This window comes from Mytilus edulis, chromosome 4 (assembly GCF_963676685.1).
Source record: "Mytilus edulis chromosome 4, xbMytEdul2.2, whole genome shotgun sequence".
NCBI lineage: Eukaryota > Metazoa > Mollusca > Bivalvia > Mytilida > Mytilidae > Mytilus > Mytilus edulis.
The window spans coordinates 84,078,519-84,097,600 of record NC_092347.1 but is presented as its reverse complement, the minus strand read 5'-3'; the positions used below and the strand labels follow the sequence as shown (position 1 = coordinate 84,097,600).

The window sequence follows — 19,082 nt, the reverse complement described above, 5'->3', positions numbered from 1 at the left end:
CCTTGAGTTTACTTTTAACCATAATTGTATTCCAATTGATATTTTTGTTATAGCAATACCAGGAGTATGTACAGTATGTGGAGGTGTTTCTTCAGGGAAACATTATGGTGTGGAAAGTTGTCGTTCTTGCAATGTAAGTAAAAAATACATTCAAACTAGCCAACATTTCTAACAAAAAATATGTAATTTTAAAAGAAGTTTGGTAAACTAACTAAGCAAAATTAATTCTGTGAAAAACTTATTTGCATAAATTATAATTGTGAACTGAATGGTTATAAATAAAGCTTCGGTTAAATAAGCATACATAAACTTGATGAACTTGTGGAGTAAATGATCTGGATCTGGATCCCATGTAGTTTTCTGTCTTTTTTTGGTAATTGTTATGGGGGTTAAAAATCATGTGGAGCTTATTTTTCACGGACACTGTCAAATTCAAAAGTCATAAACTTATTACCGGTATGGCTGGTTTGCAGCAACTACAAAACAAGTCGAACGGGTTATGTAAAAGGTTAAAAAGATTTGCAAAGCAAACGTCAAATGAAAAGGTTTTTAATGACTTTATATAGCAAATCGATGCTATGCAACATGCATCTTTCGAGTCTGAATAGAAACAGGAAACGCGGATGTATCAGTTTGATTGTAAACTACTAAATGACTTCGGAATTACGATACGATATTTCTCTTTACAGGAAATATTCAAAGTTTTTACTTTTTAACTTTTAAAGTAATTCTATATTATCGTTACAATACAGCAGTACTCGAGTTATTTGCGATAAAAATAATTACTGTTTTATGTCATATTTTATACTTCTTAAAAAGGGGGATGCTGATTGCGTAAGTCAAAATAAGCACGTGGTCGACTTGTTAAACTTTGTAACTGGATTATTAATTTATTTATTTAATCTGAAGCATTTGCGAAAACTTGGTTAAATAATTCGACAAATGAATCGTCTATCTTCAGATAATATTCTCCGGTCTGGTTTGTAGATCTTCCTGAACAAGCTGAAGTACAAGCGATTAGCGATCTTAATCAGGATATCCCTCAGGTGTTTGAACTGTATAGGATTATACCATATAAAAAGCCTGAGGGTTATGCAATTATATACATTTAATTATAATTGCTAAAAAATGATCACAGTTTTGAACGATGGCGGAAGACATTTGAACGATGGCGGGGCGCCATCGTTAAACAGGCCATGGAGATCCCTGGGCATTGCCATTTCATGTACCCAATAAAAAAAATTCCAGATATGACTAAACAACCTGATAAAAAAAAAATATAATATGTTGAATATTGAAATTCATGGTTCCCTAGGCCTGTATACGTACCTTACCAATTTCCTAAACAAAATGATATTCCACTAATATTAATGAATCCACAGTTTCCTTCAAAAGGTACATTGCTTATTATTTTAATACCTATTTTATCTTGTTTACAGGATTTCTTTTATAAGAAGAATAACAAGAAGAATTTTGGCAACAGTCTTCAGTGTTTTTTTGAAAAAAAATGCATTATTTACAGAAACACAAGACATACTTGCGATTACTGTAGACTTCAAAAGTGTCTGGCAGTTGGCATGTCAAAACAAGGACATCTCAGAACAACTGCAGGTAGGTTGTTTTTGAACTTTTGCACTTCAGTTCAGAAAAGGTTATACCTTTACAGAAAAATTGGTTTTCCTCAAGTGAAATTTTTAATTATCCAATAGCTTATTAGCTCACCTGTCCTTAAGTCAATGTGAGCTATTGCAATCCCTTGATGTCCTTTGTCTGTGTAAGCTCTTTCAAACATCTTCTCTGAACCACTTAGATTAATTTAAAATTTTGGACAATGATTCATAGGGTAGGGTACCTAGTATACATTTTGTGTTTTTTATTTTGTCTATAAAACATTGCAATCATGGCTTATATCTCGAAAACTAAAGTAATTTTACAAACAACCTTACTGTGAGTAATTGCCCCTTTACAAAATTTTTGGTTATTAATTTGGAGATAATTATCGCTGTGTATCATCGGTACAACGAGTGATCAATTTTGACATGACAAGGTAACGAAAATCTTTGTTTTGTTTACTTTATACCAATGTGTACTTCAATCTAAACATAATTGTTTTGGTCGTAGGTTGATGATTAGAGAAGTTCCCTATTGGAATTTTGAAAACAAGGATTATAGATGTCTCCTTCTTTTTCCCAAATAAGAACGCTTACTAAAATAAAGTGCAAATACTTGTCAAAGGATTTGGCGCTTGTCTCATCCGATATGATTCTATATTCATTGCAACTCTCTTTCTGATAGAAGGCCACTGTGTGTGTGTAATAAGTATAGCTCTTTCAATAATTGACATTGAAATCCTTCATACATATGTTACTTTTCGATATTTCATTCTGAAAGGAAGAGTTGTGTACCGTGTATAGCTGATCACAGAAATCCTTCTGTAAGGTACATAGTTAAGTGAATGTACACCGTTCACAAAAGCTTTATTTTCCCATTTATATATTACCCAAAATGTTTCATGCAATGGGTTTATCACAGGTAGGTTTATGATTGGTTACTATTACTTTTGCCCTGTATTAGCTTTCTTTCAGGTAAAACATGCAAATGGCTCTACAACTGTACTGAAATTGAAAGTTGACTTATGTAATAGTTTATTACTCTTAGTAGAATATAAAAGTTGTCTTATAACTAGGAAAAAATCAATTCAAAAATTATTTGGGAGCAGGAATTTCAGATATTGAGAAATGTACATTGAATGTAGATAAAACAAAACAAAGATTTTCTTACGGGTCAGGTAAAAATGGATCACAACTCGCTTGGTTAGTACCTTTATCCACTGTACTGATAATACACAGTGATGATAGATAGAGAACTTGAAAAACAGCTAGTTAATATCTGCAAATAGAGATTGATGGAGAGAAACTTTAAATGGCAAAAATGTTGAGCAAAGTTAGACCTACATTACAATAGTCAATCAACTTCTTACAAAGGGTTATTGCCCTTGAAAGAAAATTTTAGCCAGTTATGGTGGGTTCTTTTTTTTACTGGAACTGAAGTGGAAACTTTATGTAGCAAAATTTATCAGCCACAAATTATAATCTATAAATAACCATACTAAATATAATCTATAAATAACCATACTAAATATGATCTATAAATAACCATACTAAATATGATCTATAAATAACCATACTAGATATAATCTATAAATAACCATACTAAATATAGTCTTTAGATAACCATAACTTATTGCAGTAAAGGTAAACCAAATACTGCAGCAAAATTATTACTAGGTGAATGATACAGGCTCTCGTCTAAATAAAAGTCCTTTGAATACATCACAGTCATTTCAATCTGAACATCATCTGAAAAGTCATGATTGCTTTAATCTTTTTGTTTTTCATTTTCGTACCAAAATTCATTCCCATTTCTGTATATTGCTTGTGTTAATTGATTATGAAAAACATTAAAACAAATAGCTCAATAAAAAGATAAATTTTTAATTCAAATTCTTGATTTATGGTATACATTTTTATATTTCAGAGCCAGGGTCAGACTTCTTGAAGTGTGATTTTTGTAGTAGAACATTCATTGGTCCTTATGCTAGCCAAAGTAAAAACCGTCATAACAGGCAAATTCATTCAGGTATAAATATAAGGGCATAAAATAGACAAATGATCTTGCATATGTACAGAAATCAATAATAATCTATCTCTGTCCTACTAATAGATAAAAACAAAACTTCAAATGGGATATCTGAAATATTTGCATGATAGAAGCTTTCATTCTCTAAGTGGTTGTAATTTATTTTCGTCCCCAATCAAGTGGCACTGAAGTCATAGAATAAATGGTGTCAATCCATGTGCCTTCTTCTATTCAGCTACTATTGAAAGGGCTCTTGCACACGTACCAGTCCTTGTCAGATTTAAAAAAGATTTACATCATCAATATTTTAGATAATGTTAAAAAAAGAAAATAGCAATGAAAGTGCTCATAATCTTCATTTCATGTGGAATTTTCATAAAATTTTAATTGAAGAATAAATGTCAGAAAAATTAGTACTGTTTATTCAGTTAACATGCAAACAATTAGATTTGTATGGTCTATGTTCAATAGTTTTATTTACCTGTTCACACAAGCATCATGCTGAACTATGTGAAAATCTTTGGAAAAGTACAGTATTGATTGCATGCCAATTGTGTCAACAGTACTGTATTTTAGGCTAAATTTGACAAAGACTGACCATGACTTCATAATTTGTTGTTCAGACTTTTCAGATGATATTAAGATCAAAATAGCCGTTTCATACCAAAATTCATTTTCTAGTGATGTATGCAAGGACCTTTATCTTAATTATACCCCTGCTTAAAAAATTATTCCACTGCTTTACAAAAAGTAGGGTTATACTGTTTTACCTCTGTCTGTCCATCAGTCCATCCCTAAATCAGTCTCCCATGAATATTTTAGTTACATCTTTCTCAGGAACTAAATACAAGTATTCTGAAGTTTGGCTTCAGGGTTTATATAAGTCAGCTATACCGTGTGATGGGTTTTCAGATTCATCACTCAACAACTTTTGGTTTACTGAAATATTTGGGTGTGGGTACTATTAATTAGCTTGCAGTTTCACTAGTTTCTCATAAAAAAATTCTATAAGAGGTCTTATGAAAAGATATTTTATGTAAACAAAAAAGTCAAAAATGGACCCTCAAACGTGACAACATCCCGATAAAATGAAATGTCTTTTTAGAATTCTCATAAATTATAAATGATAAATAGAAGCCAGGGCTGAAAGGAACAATATGAGTAGGGTCACTCCTTTAAACTTTTAAAAAGCCCCCCCCCCCCCCCCCCCCCCCTCTTCCCAACCACTAGAAACAAAAACAAAAGAATAAGATTATGAAAAGAGTAGGAGTATGACCGCAAGTTAACGAGCTTGCACTACATGTCGTTTTGTTATTTATCTTGAATATAAAATACTTTCTGCTATCTGTTATGGAAACAATTATCTCATATTTATTGGAAATTCAATGCTCAAGGTAATAAGCTGATTTAGAATTTAGTTGGTTTGATTGATCGATTGGTTTTACTTAAAAATAAGATAAATTTCAGTCCGACGGGCACACAGAGCAAAAGATCCAAAGAAATACAAGAAGTTTGTGAATAGTTGCCAATGCCCTATTTGTCAACAGTTTTTTACTGGGAAAGGATGTTGGTACAATAAGGAGCGTCATATAAAACGAATGCATTTAGGTACAAATTTTCAATCCTGAAACTGAGATGTTTGTCTGGCCTGCAATGAAGTTACTGAATTTATTTTCCTTAATCAATGTCATTTATAATTTAATTTAAGTAAACCAATATTATAGAAAGGAATCATATACTTTCTTCAATTTGCTATTGTAAAGCAGGCCAAACATGTCTCATTAAGTTCTTTATTATTCATGTTTTTCAAAGCGTTGATTCAAGGATTCAAATTATATGTAAACAATTTTTTGCAATACAGATTTAGAGTCATATGAAACTTCAAATTAAAAAATAATTGAATATATTTTATATATTTGAAAGGCTAAGCTTTTTTTCTAAAAGAAGTGAACGTATTTTTTAAAACGAAAATCCTGTGCTTTATCAAAATCTTCACAAATGTACAGATATTGAATTATTGACTTCCCAGACACTAATTCACCAATACTTTTTCGGTATGCAATAACAATAACTATGTGACCCCTCGATATGGCTTCTGCCACCACACAGTGCAGTTGTGAGGGGAAAACCATGATGAAAGAATGTAAACAAACATACCAGATTCTTGAAGAACAAATTTTTTGCAACAAATCATATGACAAATGTTAAGCCAAGGAATAGTTGAATTAACAAATTGGAAGCGCATGGGAAATATAAAAACAAATAAGGCTCTTTCTATTTACTAATAATTACATTAGATGTATGTTTCATTATAATACTTTATTCTGATTAGCTAACAGCACATCATGTGTTATTCCGTAAGCAATTGTATCACTCAATAATACTTTTCATTCATGATAGCACGTGGTCCCACAATAAAGTGCACAGGTGAATTTAATCAAAACAATATAAAATTCGTTTTTTCTTGATCATAGCTAAAAAAATGTAATTATAAGTATTGAATGCTTCTTTTTGTAACTTCATAGGGTTGTAAAAGCGTTGACCGTGCGCACATTTTTAGAATGAAGCGCTTCCGCGCTTCATACAAAATGTACTTCGGTCAACACTTTTACACCCCAATGAATTTACAAAAAGAAGCATTCAATTCTTAAATATCTGTCACGTTTTCCACTTGCTCTGTTTTATTGTTTAATAGTGTCGATCCAGTAAACTTCTGCAAAAAAACTCTCGAGTGAATTAGCTTTGATCAACAACCACTGATTGGAAAATTGTTTGTTGATAATACCACATGGATGTGTAATAAATATTTTAAAAACGGGCATTCTACCCAAGTTAAGTATGTGTGCATTAGATCAAAATGTTGATAACATTGGAAATTCAAGAAACTCGTTTCATATGACTTTAAACAAGAATTTATAATTTCATGAAATTGAAAAAAACCTTTAATCATGAAAAAAGATCTATATTAACAATTCTGTTCAAAATATTTGAACCTTTGAAACTTTTTTGTTACTTTTTTTTTATTTTGTTGCTTAGTTTTATTATCTAGCTAGGACTGTTACTTTTTTTTCTTTTTTAATTTGTTGATTTGTTTTACTGTCTCATCTTGGAATGGTATTTTTTGTTTATTTTTGTTTGTTGTTTGTTTTTTTTTTGTTTTTTTTTTTTACTGTCACACCTTGGAAAAAATGACAAATTACAAGACATATATGGATGCCGATTGGGCAGTGCCAATGCACATTTTTTTCAAGCTTGCAACTAAAGTTGCAAAAAGCTCGACATAGGGATAGTGATCAGGCAGCAGCGGGTTTAACTAACTTCTAAAAAGCTTCAAAGGTGGAAGACCTGGATGCTTCATACTTTGTATGTGGATGCCTCATGTTAAGAAGTTTCTGTCTGTCACATGTCCAATGTCCTTGAACTCATTTTCATGGTTCAGTGACTACTTGAAAAAAAAAAGTTTAAAAAATTAGTAATGTTAATTTTTCTCTTATTGCAAACTTCCCATTGTGGAATGGAATTGTGTGGTTTGATTTCATAGAGATCCATATATATCCACACGTTCTATACTGACACAATTTAGATGCGGCATTCTTCCTTTGAGGATCTAAACCGGACGGTTCTTCAGAGAAGCAGAATCTGACCGCATTTGCAAAATGTGTGACTCACGTGATGTTGAAAATGAACGCCACTTCCTGATGGACTGTGTCTTTTACCGAGATTTAAGAAATCAACTTGCTGTTACAAAATGATAGAAATTATTATAAATTAAGGAATGTATCTCCCTCATGCAAAGCTCTGATTCCTTTCACGGATTTGGCTATACCTTTTGGACCTTTTGGATTATAGCTCTTCATCTATTATATAAGCTTTGGATTTCAAATATTTTGGCCACGAGCATCACTGAAGAGACATGTATTGTCGAAATGCGCATCTGGTGCAAGAAAATTGGTACCGTTAATTTTATTATATTGGATATAGAACACTCTTTTGAAGACCTTTCTAAAGATGAACAATTTAAACTTCTTATCTGCAAATATCCTAGAAAAACTGCTAATTTTTTGAACAATGCATTTAATAAAAGAAAAAACTTTTTGTATTGGAACAATCAAACATAAATTCTAACTTTGTCCGCTGTTAAATGATTATTATTTTTTATGTATAAATGTTTAAAGTGACTTATAGGTCCAAAGGGCTGGGTGTTGATACATGTAATTACAACTGCTTATTGAAATATTGTATATTGTCATAAAACACATGTCACTATAATAGATAATTTGGTATTGGTATTGGTATTATATTATTAGTAATAGGATAACTATATTTGGTAAGTGCATACCTTGCAAGGTCCTTATGCCCATCATACAGTTTTCACTTGACGTTGACCTCAATTCATGGATCAGTGAATATGGTTAAGTTTTGGTGGTAAATCCATACCTCGGATACTTTAAGCAATATGTCTAGTATATTTGGTGTATGGAAGAAATGTAAGGTGTACATGTCCAACTGGCAGGTGACATCTGACCTGGACCTCATTTCATGGTTCAGGGGTCTAAGTTCGGTTTTTGTGTTTTTGTCTTTTTTTTTAGTGCAATAGGCAATAGGTCAACTATATTTGGTGTATGGAAATACTTTATGATGTACATATGTCAGTTTCGTCGGTTTTATTTGACCTGTACCTCATTTTCATGGTTCATTACTAAGTGTTAAGTTTTTGTGTTTTGGTCAATTTTTCTTAAACATTAAGCATAAGGTCAACTTTGTATGGAAGGACTGTAAGTTGTGTATGTCTGCCTGGCAGGTATATTCTGACCTTGACCTCATTTTCGTGGTTGTTGTTAATTGATTTATGTTAAGTTTTCATGGTTTAGTTTGTTTCTTAGATACTATATATATGTAATAGGTCAGCTATATATAACACATAGATTGATTGTAAAGTGTACACATCTGTCTGGCATTGTTCACCTGACCTTGACCTCATTAATCTTAGCTGTATTTGGCAAATTTTTTTGGAATTTAAGTCCTCAATGCTCTTCAACTTCGTACTTTATTTGGCCTTTTTAACTTTTTAGCTCACCTTTCCTAAAAGGAAATGTGAGCTTTTGCCATCACTTGGCGTCTGTCGTCGTCGTAAACTATTTCAAAGATCTTCTCCTCTGAAACTACTGAACCAATTCAAACCAAACTTCATCTGATTGATTCCTAGGGTATCTAGAATAAAGTTTGTGTTTTAATTCCCATTTCATCAAAAAACATGGCCGCCATGGCTAAAAATAGAACATAGGGGTAAAATGCAGTTTTTGGCTTATAACTGCAAAACCAAAGCATTTAGAGCAAAACTGACATGGGGTAAAATTGTTTATCAGGTCAACATCTATCTGCCCTGAAATTTTCAGATGAATCGGACAACCCGTTGTTGGGTTGCTGCCCCTAAATTGGTAATTTTAAGGAAATTTTACTGTTTTTGGTTATTATCTTGAATATTATTATAGATAGAGATAAACTGTAAACAGCAATAATGTTCAGCAAAGTAAGATTTACAAATAAGTCAACATGACCGAAATGGTCAGTTGACCCCTTTAGGAGTTATTGCCCTTTATAGTCAATTTTTAACCATTTTTCGTAAATCTTAGTAATCTTTTACAAAAATCTTCTCCTCTGAAACTACTGAGCCAAATTAATCCAAACTTGGCCACAATCATCATTGGGGTATCTAGTTTAAAAAATGTGTGGCGTGACCCTGCCAACCAACCAAGATGGCCGCCATGGCTAAAAATAGAACATAGGGGTAAAATGTAGATTTTGGCTTATAACTCAAAAACCAAAGCATTTAGAGCAATCTGACATGGGATTTAATAATCTGTTAGGTCAAGATCTATCTGCCCTGAAATTTTCAGACAAATCGGTCAACCCGTTGTTGGGTTGCTGCCCCTGAATTAATAATTTTAAGGAAATTTTGCAGTTTTTGCTTATTATCTTGAATATTATTATAGATAGAGATAAAAACAGCAATAATGTTCAGCAAAGTAAGATCTACAAATAAGTCGACAGGACCAAAATTGTCAGTTGACCCATTAAGGAGTTATAATTGCCCTTTATAATCAATTTTTAACCATTTTTCTAAAATTTTAGTATTCTTTTAAAAAATCTTCTTCTCTGAAACTACTGGGCCAAATTTAACCAAACTTGGCCACAATCATCATTTGGGTATCTTGTTTTAAAAATGTGTTGCGTGACCCTGCCAACCAACCTAAATGGCCGCCATGGCTAAAAATAGTACATAGGGGCGAAATGTAGATTTTGGCTTATATCTCTGAAACCAAAGCATTTAGAGCAAATCTGTCAGGGGATAAATTGTTTATCAGGTCAAGATCTATCTGCCCTGGAATTTTCAGACAAAACAGACAACCTGTTGTTGGGTTGCTGCCCCAGAATTAGTAATTTTAAGGAAATTTTGCTGTTTTTGGTTATTATCTTGAATATTATTATAGAAAGAGATAAACTGTAAACAGCAATAATGTTCAGCAAAGTAAGATCTATAAATAAGTCAAATGACCAAAATTGTCAGTTTACCCCTTAAGGAGTTATTGCCCTTTATAGTCATTTTTTAACAATTTTCATAAATTTTTGTAAATTTTTGTAAATTTTTAGAATATATTTTCCACTGTAATTACTGGGCCAAGTTCATTATAGATAGAGATAATTGTAGCAACAAGAATGTACAGTAAAGTAAGATCTACAAACACATCACGATCACCAAAACACAATTTCGTCGTGAATTTATCTGTGTCCATTGCTTAATATGCACCAAGGTGAGCGAAACAGGCTCTTGAGAGCCTCTAGTTTGGATGTGAGCTTCACTGATGAGTCTTTTGTAGAACAAATGAACATGTGGAGTAAATACGAAATTTAATCCTGGTATCTATGATGAGTTTATTTTCATAGTTTATTGGTCAATGTTCAGTTATCTTGGTTAAGTCTGTTTCTTAGAAACTGAAAGCAATAGGTCAACTATATTTAATGTATTGCATGATTGTAAGGTGTACATGTATTTCTCGTTTGGTTTATCTGACCTTTACCTCATTTCTTTGGATCAAGTTAAGTTTATGGGATAGTTGTAGTGAAGTTTTATATTGGACTATCAACATAGTACAATGGTTAGTATAGAAGGCGAGACATTTTAGCGTGTGCACTCTTGTTGTAAAATGTTATATATTTATTATAAGATCAATTATTTCCTGACAAAAATGTTTTTATATACCTTAAAATGATTATATTAATGAAGGTCTACAACCTGTATTCAAATGCCTTATGTTTGCAAAAGTTTTGGTCTGTCATGGTTATGTCCATTGTTCTTGACCTCATTTTCATAGTTCATGAGCAACTGCTTCTTAAAATGTTGGTTCTTAAAGGTCAAATAAATTTCTGATTTATAATGAGTAATAGGATTACTATATTTGGTATGTGATATCTTTGCACAGTCTACGTCTACAGCAGATAAGGTTCATCTGACCTCGACTCCATTTACTGAATCAGTTATTGGAGTTCACTTTTTCTCAGTAAAATGCAAAGTTTCATCTGACCTTGAACTCATTTTGAGTGCTCATTTGTCAACATCAAGTTTTTGTGGTTTGGTCTGTTCATACATATGAGAAAAACAAAGGATATGGGGTCTGTTCATACATATTAGAAAAACAAAGGATATGGGGTATCTATTTATGAAACAAAATAAATGCATGCTTTATATCAGGTATCATCTGAACCTGAGCTCATTTTTAGCTCACCTGGCCCGAAGGGCCAAGAGAGCTTTTCCCATCAATTGGCGTCCGGCGTCGTTGTTAACTTTTACAAAAATCTTCTCCTCTTGAACTACTGGGCCAAATTTAACCAAACTTGGCCACAATCATCATTGGGGTATCTAGTTTAAAAAATGTGTGGCGTGACCCGGCCAACCAACCAAGATGGCCGCCATGGCTAAAAATAGAACATAGGGGTAAAATGCAGTTTTTGGTTTATAACTCAAACACCAAAGCATTTAGAGCAAAACTGACATGGGGTAAAATTGTTTATCAGGTCAACATCTATCTGCCCTGAAATTTTCAGATGAATCGGACAACCCGTTGTTGGGTTGCTCACCTGAATTGGTAATTTTATGGAAATTTTGCTGTTTTTGGTTATTATCTTGAATATTATTATAGATAGAGATAAACTGTAAACAGCAATAATGTTCATCAAAGTAAGATTTACAAATAAGTCAACATAGCCGAAATGGTCAGGTGACCCCTTTAGGAGTTATTGCCCTTTATAGTCAATTTTTAACCATTTTTCGTCAATCTTAGTAATCTTTTACAAAAATCTTCTCCTCTGAAACTACTGAGCCAAATTAATCCAAACTTGGCCACAATCATCTTTGGGGTATGTAGTTTAAAAAATGTGTCCGGTGACTCGGCCATCCAACCAAGATGGCCGCCAAGGCTAAATATAGAACATAGGGGTAAAATGCAGTTTTTGGCTTATAACTCAAAAATCAAAGCATTTAGAGCAAATCTGGTAGTTAAATTGTTTATCATGTCAAGATCTATCTGCCCTGAAATTTTCAGATGGATCGGACAACCGGTTGTTGGGTTGCTGCCCCTAAATTGGTAATTTTAAGGAAATTTTGCAGTTTTTAGCTCACCTGGCCCGAAGGGCCAAGTGAGCTTTTCCCATCACTTTGCGTCCGGCGTCCGTCGTCCGTCGTCGTCGTCCGTCGTCGTTAACTTTTACAAAAATCTTCTCCTCTGAAACTACTGGGCCAAATTAAACCAAACTTGGTCACAATCATCATTGGGGTATCTAGTTTAAAAAATGTGTGGCGTGACCCGGCCAACCAACCAAGATGGCCGCCATGGCTAAAAATAGAACATAGGGGTAAAATGCAGTTTTTGGCTTATAACTCAAAAATCAAAGCATTTAGAGCAAATCTGACATGTAGTAAAATTGATTATCAGGTCAAGATCTATCTGCCCTGAAATTTTCAGATGAATCGGACAACCCGTTGTTGGGTTGCTGCCCCTGAATTGGTAATTTTAAGGAAATTTTGCTGTTTTTGGTTATTTATCTTGAATATTATTATAGATAAAGATAAACTGTAAACAGCAATAATGTTCAGCAAAGTAAGATTTACAAATAAGTCAACATGACTGAAATGGTCAGTTGACCCCTTTAGGAGTTATTGCCCTTTATAGTCAATTTTTAACCATTTTTCGTAAATCTTAGTAATCTTTTACAAAAATCTCCTCTGAAACTACTGAGCCAAATTAATCCAAACTTGGCCACAATCATCTTTGGGGTATGTAGTTTAAAAAATGTGTCCGGTGACTCGGCCATCCAACCAAGATGGCCGCCAAGGCTAAATATAGAACATAGGGGTAAAATGCAGTTTTTGGCTTATAACTCAAAAATCAAAGCATTTAGAGCAAATCTGGTAGTTAAATTGTTTATCATGTCAAGATCTATCTGCCCTGAAATTTTCAGATGGATCGGACAACCGGTTGTTGGGTTGCTGCCCCTAAATTGGTAATTTTAAGGAAATTTTGCAGTTTTTAGCTCACCTGGCCCGAAGGGCCAAGTGAGCTTTTCCCATCACTTTGCGTCCGGCGTCCGGCGTCCGGCGTCCGTCGTCGTCGTCCGTCGTCGTTAACTTTTACAAAAATCTTCTCCTCTGAAACTACTGGGCCAAATTAAACCAAACTTGGTCACAATCATCATTGGGGTATCTAGTTTAAAAAATGTGTGGCGTGACCCGGCCAACCAACCAAGATGGCCGCCATGGCTAAAAATAGAACATAGGGGTAAAATGCAGTTTTTGGCTTATAACTCAAAAATCAAAGCATTTAGAGCAAATCTGACATGTAGTAAAATTGATTATCAGGTCAAGATCTATCTGCCCTGAAATTTTCAGATGAATCGGACAACCCGTTGTTGGGTTGCTGCCCCTGAATTGGTAATTTTAAGGAAATTTTGCTGTTTTTGGTTATTTATCTTGAATATTATTATAGATAAAGATAAACTGTAAACAGCAATAATGTTCAGCAAAGTAAGATTTACAAATAAGTCAACATGACTGAAATGGTCAGTTGACCCCTTTAGGAGTTATTGCCCTTTATAGTCAATTTTTAACCATTTTTCGTAAATCTTAGTAATCTTTTACAAAAATCTCCTCTGAAACTACTGAGCCAAATTAATCCAAACTTGGCCACAATCATCTTTGGGGTATGTAGTTTAAAAAATGTGTCCGGTGACTCGGCCATCCAACCAAGATGGCCGCCAAGGCTAAATATAGAACATAGGGGTAAAATGCAGTTTTTGGCTTATAACTCAAAAATCAAAGCATTTAGAGCAAATCTGGTAGTTAAATTGTTTATCATGTCAAGATCTATCTGCCCTGAAATTTTCAGATGGATCGGACAACCGGTTGTTGGGTTGCTGCCCCTAAATTGGTAATTTTAAGGAAATTTTGCAGTTTTTAGCTCACCTGGCCTGAAGGGCCAAGTGAGCTTTTCCCATCACTTTGCGTCCGGCGTCCGGCGTCCGGCGTCCGTCGTCGTCGTCCGTCGTCGTTAACTTTTACAAAAATCTTCTCCTCTGAAACTACTGGGCCAAATTAAACCAAACTTGGTCACAATCATCATTGGGGTATCTAGTTTAAAAAATGTGTGGCGTGACCCGGCCAACCAACCAAGATGGCCGCCATGGCTAAAAATAGAACATAGGGGTAAAATGCAGTTTTTGGCTTATAACTCAAAAATCAAAGCATTTAGAGCAAATCTGACATGTAGTAAAATTGATTATCAGGTCAAGATCTATCTGCCCTGAAATTTTCAGATGAATCGGACAACCCGTTGTTGGGTTGCTGCCCCTGAATTGGTAATTTTAAGGAAATTTTGCTGTTTTTGGTTATTTATCTTGAATATTATTATAGATAAAGATAAACTGTAAACAGCAATAATGTTCAGCAAAGTAAGATTTACAAATAAGTCAACATGACTGAAATGGTCAGTTGACCCCTTTAGGAGTTATTGCCCTTTATAGTCAATTTTTAACCATTTTTCGTAAATCTTAGTAATCTTTTACAAAAATCTTCTCTGAAACTACTGGGCCAAATTAAACCAAACTTGGCCACAATCACAATTGGGGTATTTAGTTTAAAAAATGTGTGGCATGACCCGGCCAACCAACCAAGATGGCCGCTACAGCTAAAAATAGAACATAGGGGTAAAATTCAGTTTTTGGCTTATAACTCAAAAACCAAAGCATTTAGAGCAAATCTGACATGTAGTAAAATTGATTATCAGGTCAAGATCTATCTGCCCTGAAATTTACAGATGAATTGGACAACCTGTTGTTGGGTTGCTGCCCCTGAATTGGTAATTTTAAGGAAATTTTGCTGTTTTTGGTTATTTATCTTGAATATTATTATAGATAAAGATAAACTGTAAACATCAATAATGTTCAGCAAAGTAAGATTTACAAATAAGTCAACATGACTGAAATGGTCAGTTGACCCCTTTAGGAGTTATTGCCCTTTATAGTCAATTTTTAACCATTTTTCATAAATCTTAGTAATCTATTACAAAAATCTTCTCCTCTGAAACCACTGGGCCAAATTAAACCAAACTTGGCCACAATCATCATTGGGGTATTTAGTTTAAAAAATGTGTGGCGTGACCTGGTCAACCAACCAAGATGGCCGCCACGGCTAAAAATAGAACATAGGGGTAAAATTCAGTTTTTGGCTTATAACTCAAAAACCAAAGCATTTAGAGCAAATCTAACATGTAGTAAAATTGATTATCAGGTCAAGATCTATCTGCCCTGAAATTTTCAGATGACCCGGACGACCTTTGTTGGGTTGCTGCCCCTGAATTGGTAATTTTAAGGAAATTTTGCTGTTTTTGGTTATTATCTTGAATATTATTATAGATAGAGATAAACTGTAAAAAGCAATAATGTTCAGCAAAGTAAGATTTACAAATAAGTCAACATGACTGAAATGGTCAGTTGATCCCTTTAGGAGTTATTGCCCTTTATAGTCAATTTTGAACCATTTTTCGTAAATCTTAGTTATCTTTTACAAAAATCTTCTCCTCTGAAACTACTGGGCCAAGTTCATTATAGATTGAGATAATTGTAAGCAGCAAGAATGTTCAGTAAAGTAAGATTTACAAACACATCACCATCACCAAAACACAATTTTGTCATGAATCCATCTGCGTCCTTTGTTTAATATTCACATAGACCAAGGTGAGCGACACAGGCTCTTTAGAGCCTCTAGTTTGTTATTATCTTGAATATTATTATAGATGGAGATAAAAAATTTCATAAAATTTGTAAATTTTTACTAACATTTTCCACTGAAACTACTGGGCCAAGATCATTATAGATAGAGATAATTGTAAGCAGCAAGAATGTTCAGTAAAGTAAGATGTACAAACACATCACCATCACCAAAACACAATTTTGTCATGAATCCATCTGCTTCCTTTGTTTAATATTCACATATACCAAGGTGAGTGACACAGGCTCTTTAGAGCCTCTAGTTATGGTTCAGTGGTCAAAGTTAAGTTTTTGGGGAAAGACGGCTTCAAGCCGTCAATCCCCTATGGGGTTGACCAGAGTGACACTCCCTCACATCATTCATTTTGATTTTATACATGTTATAGTGTGGAAAACCCCCCAACAAATCTTACTTAGATTGAAGAGAAGGAGACCCAGAAATGAATAGTTTGACTTTAAACACTTTTTTACACATTTCCCTTCTGTTTCTCACAAAATTATCGTATCTTGAACTCTCCTTTACACTATTAACGCTTATTTTACAATCCGGAAAAATTAGTATGACGAGATATTCTAAATATATCCAACCTACATTGCATTTTATAGTGACGTCATTCTTGGAAGAAGCAGGGATATCCTACACCAGTTCACTGGTTTAATATTTCAATCATTCTTAGAGATCATGCACTAATTACAAATTTGTATTTGTTAAATCTAAACATAATATTGTTTACTGTAGATGATTTAAACATCAACATACAATACTTTAATTTGTAGGTCAACAACTTTCAAAATCAACAAAGATCGTGGGGTTACATGAGACAGGAGAAAGAAACGATTTTATTACTTTTTTCGAGTCCTACTAATCAGAGACAAGAAGCGTTAAAAAGCGACAAGAAGCGTCAAGAAGACTATTTAGCGACAAGAAAAAAATATTCTTCTTGTCGCTTCTTGTCGCTAAAATTCTTCTTGTCGCTAATTAGTGAGACCACTTTTTCTGTAAAAATTCTGAGAATCTTCCTCCAATTCAGGAGCACCTCAATTGATGAGTAATTATCCACTAAAATAAAAGTTAATGTATTTAAACACTTCAAATGTAACATTTCATTGGATTAGTAGTCTTCTATTAAAACTAAATTTTTGTGTACCTACATAATCATTGTAATGGTAAAAAAAAAAAAAAAAAAAAATTTGCATTTTGTAGTTTAAACATATTTATTATTTACAAATATTTCAAAATTAAGATTTGGAAACAAGCTTCACACAGTTTACATCTCTCATATTGTTTTTTTTTATTAGTACCTGATTCCCTGTGATGAGAGTTATAACTCCGAACTTCATAAAATTCATTGGAAATTTAAAACTGAATAGATTTTTCAGTCCACACTTTCTAAAGACAAAACCTAAAAATCCAAGAGAACTGTCACAAAAAATGGAAAATGGCCCGAGCCTGCAGTTCAGTAGTACACAATCAAGATTTCAGAAAATATTGTAGTTGTTGTGAAATGACAGAATTCAGTTGAGTTTTATAATTAGCTATCAACTTTAATCAAATGTTTAGATTTAGAAGATGCAGATCTCTTTCATTGGTCCAAATTGAATCCTAAACTAAGGAAATGAAATTACATAAACAACAATTGATTTCAATATTGTCAACCTTTCTACATGTTCTAGCTGTTCTCTTTTTTGTTCTTCATATGAAAACTATCAAAAGATACCCCCCCTTTCCAAAAACATAATTAAATAGAAACAAGGGCCGTCTTTCCCCTCAGAGCTATTCAGCTCTTTGATTGAGTTTGGTCTTTATTTTCTATTACTATATGCAATAGGTCAACTGTATTTGGTGTATGGAAATATTTTACGATCTACATGTCAGTCACACAGGTTTTATTTTACCTTGACCTCATTTTTATGGTTCATTGCTCAGTGTTAAGTTTTTGTGTTTTGGTCTGTTTTTCTTAAACTATAAGCAATAGGTCAACTATATTTGTTGTATGGGAGAATTGTTAGATGTACATGCCTGCCTGGCATGGTTCATTGGTCAATGTTTAGTTTTCTTGGTTAATGTTAAGTTTATGTGATAGTGTATTAAAGCTTTATATTTAGGACTATCAACATAATATCAATAATTAGTAAAGAAGGTGAGACATTACAGTGTGTGCACTCTTGTTGACCTGTCTGTCAGTCTGTCCAACTTCTGTCGGAATGTCAGTTCGTAAGTCCTTTTCTTTTCATCGCAACTCCTCTGAAACCACACAACAGAATTTCTTCAAACGTTGTAGATAATAAGGACTTATTATTTAGATGTGCATATGGACAGGAAATTATGATTCAAAGTTTTTTTCTAGGAGTTATACCCCTTTAAACTTATTTGCCTCAATATACTACTGCAACATTTTGTCATCCCAACTCCTCTGAAACCACACACCAGAATGTCATGAAACTTTGAAGTTAATGAGGACAAAATATGTTAATGTGCATATCCACAAGAATTTTTTTATCAGTTGACATTTGTCGAGTTATGAGTATTTGAACTTAAGAATCTGGTGAGATTTTGTTTGTCCAGTGACAATGTGGGAGCGTGGGGTATGTGAGTTTGTTCACAAAGGTTCTTTGATTTACATTGTCTCGCATGGTATGACCAAGTTTCTTTAAGTTGAAAATGAAAAATTGTATACAAATTAAATTATTTTATAAATGCAAATGCTTGACTGTACCACAAATTAAATATCTATATCCAAATTAAACAAATAAAAGCAGTGATCCTGTAAACAACTCATGGTCACATGTAAACTTTATATCTTTACATTTGTTGTGAGCCATGTGCTTTTTGGCGGGAAAATATGGATAATCCCTAAATTAATGACCACTGTATATGGTAATTTATATATTATATTCAATCTGATAAATAGTTGTGAAGTGCCATTTAAATTGATTTGAATAATTTATACGGTCTGGGGAACAAAGTGAAACTGCAAATGTTTGTATAAGTTTAATTATGTACCTTTGTGTTTTTTCAATGCTAAACATATGGGAATTTTATAGAAAATCCACAGACTTTCCCCTTGTACTTTCATATTTGGCAATCAGTGCTTGATAGATAGAAGATTGGTGCTTGCAGTGCT

General features: G+C 33.4%; 1 protein-coding gene across 7 annotated transcripts in view; it reads left to right on the top strand.

The window, feature by feature from the left end:
• Positions 1 to 19,082, top strand: part of LOC139520817 (uncharacterized) — a 78,822-nt gene that overhangs the window by 21,701 nt on the left and 38,039 nt on the right. For 4 of the 7 annotated variants that reach the window (XM_071313785.1, XM_071313786.1, XM_071313783.1 and 1 more), the window contains exons 6-9: positions 54 to 133; positions 1,440 to 1,611; positions 3,538 to 3,639; positions 5,107 to 5,247. In XM_071313785.1, coding sequence (XP_071169886.1) covers positions 54 to 133; positions 1,440 to 1,611; positions 3,538 to 3,639; positions 5,107 to 5,247 — 495 coding nt within the window. The remainder of the gene's footprint in view (positions 1 to 53; positions 134 to 1,439; positions 1,612 to 3,537; positions 3,640 to 5,106; positions 5,248 to 19,082) is intronic. The other 3 variants (XM_071313788.1, XM_071313787.1, XM_071313789.1) reach the window with 3 other exon arrangements.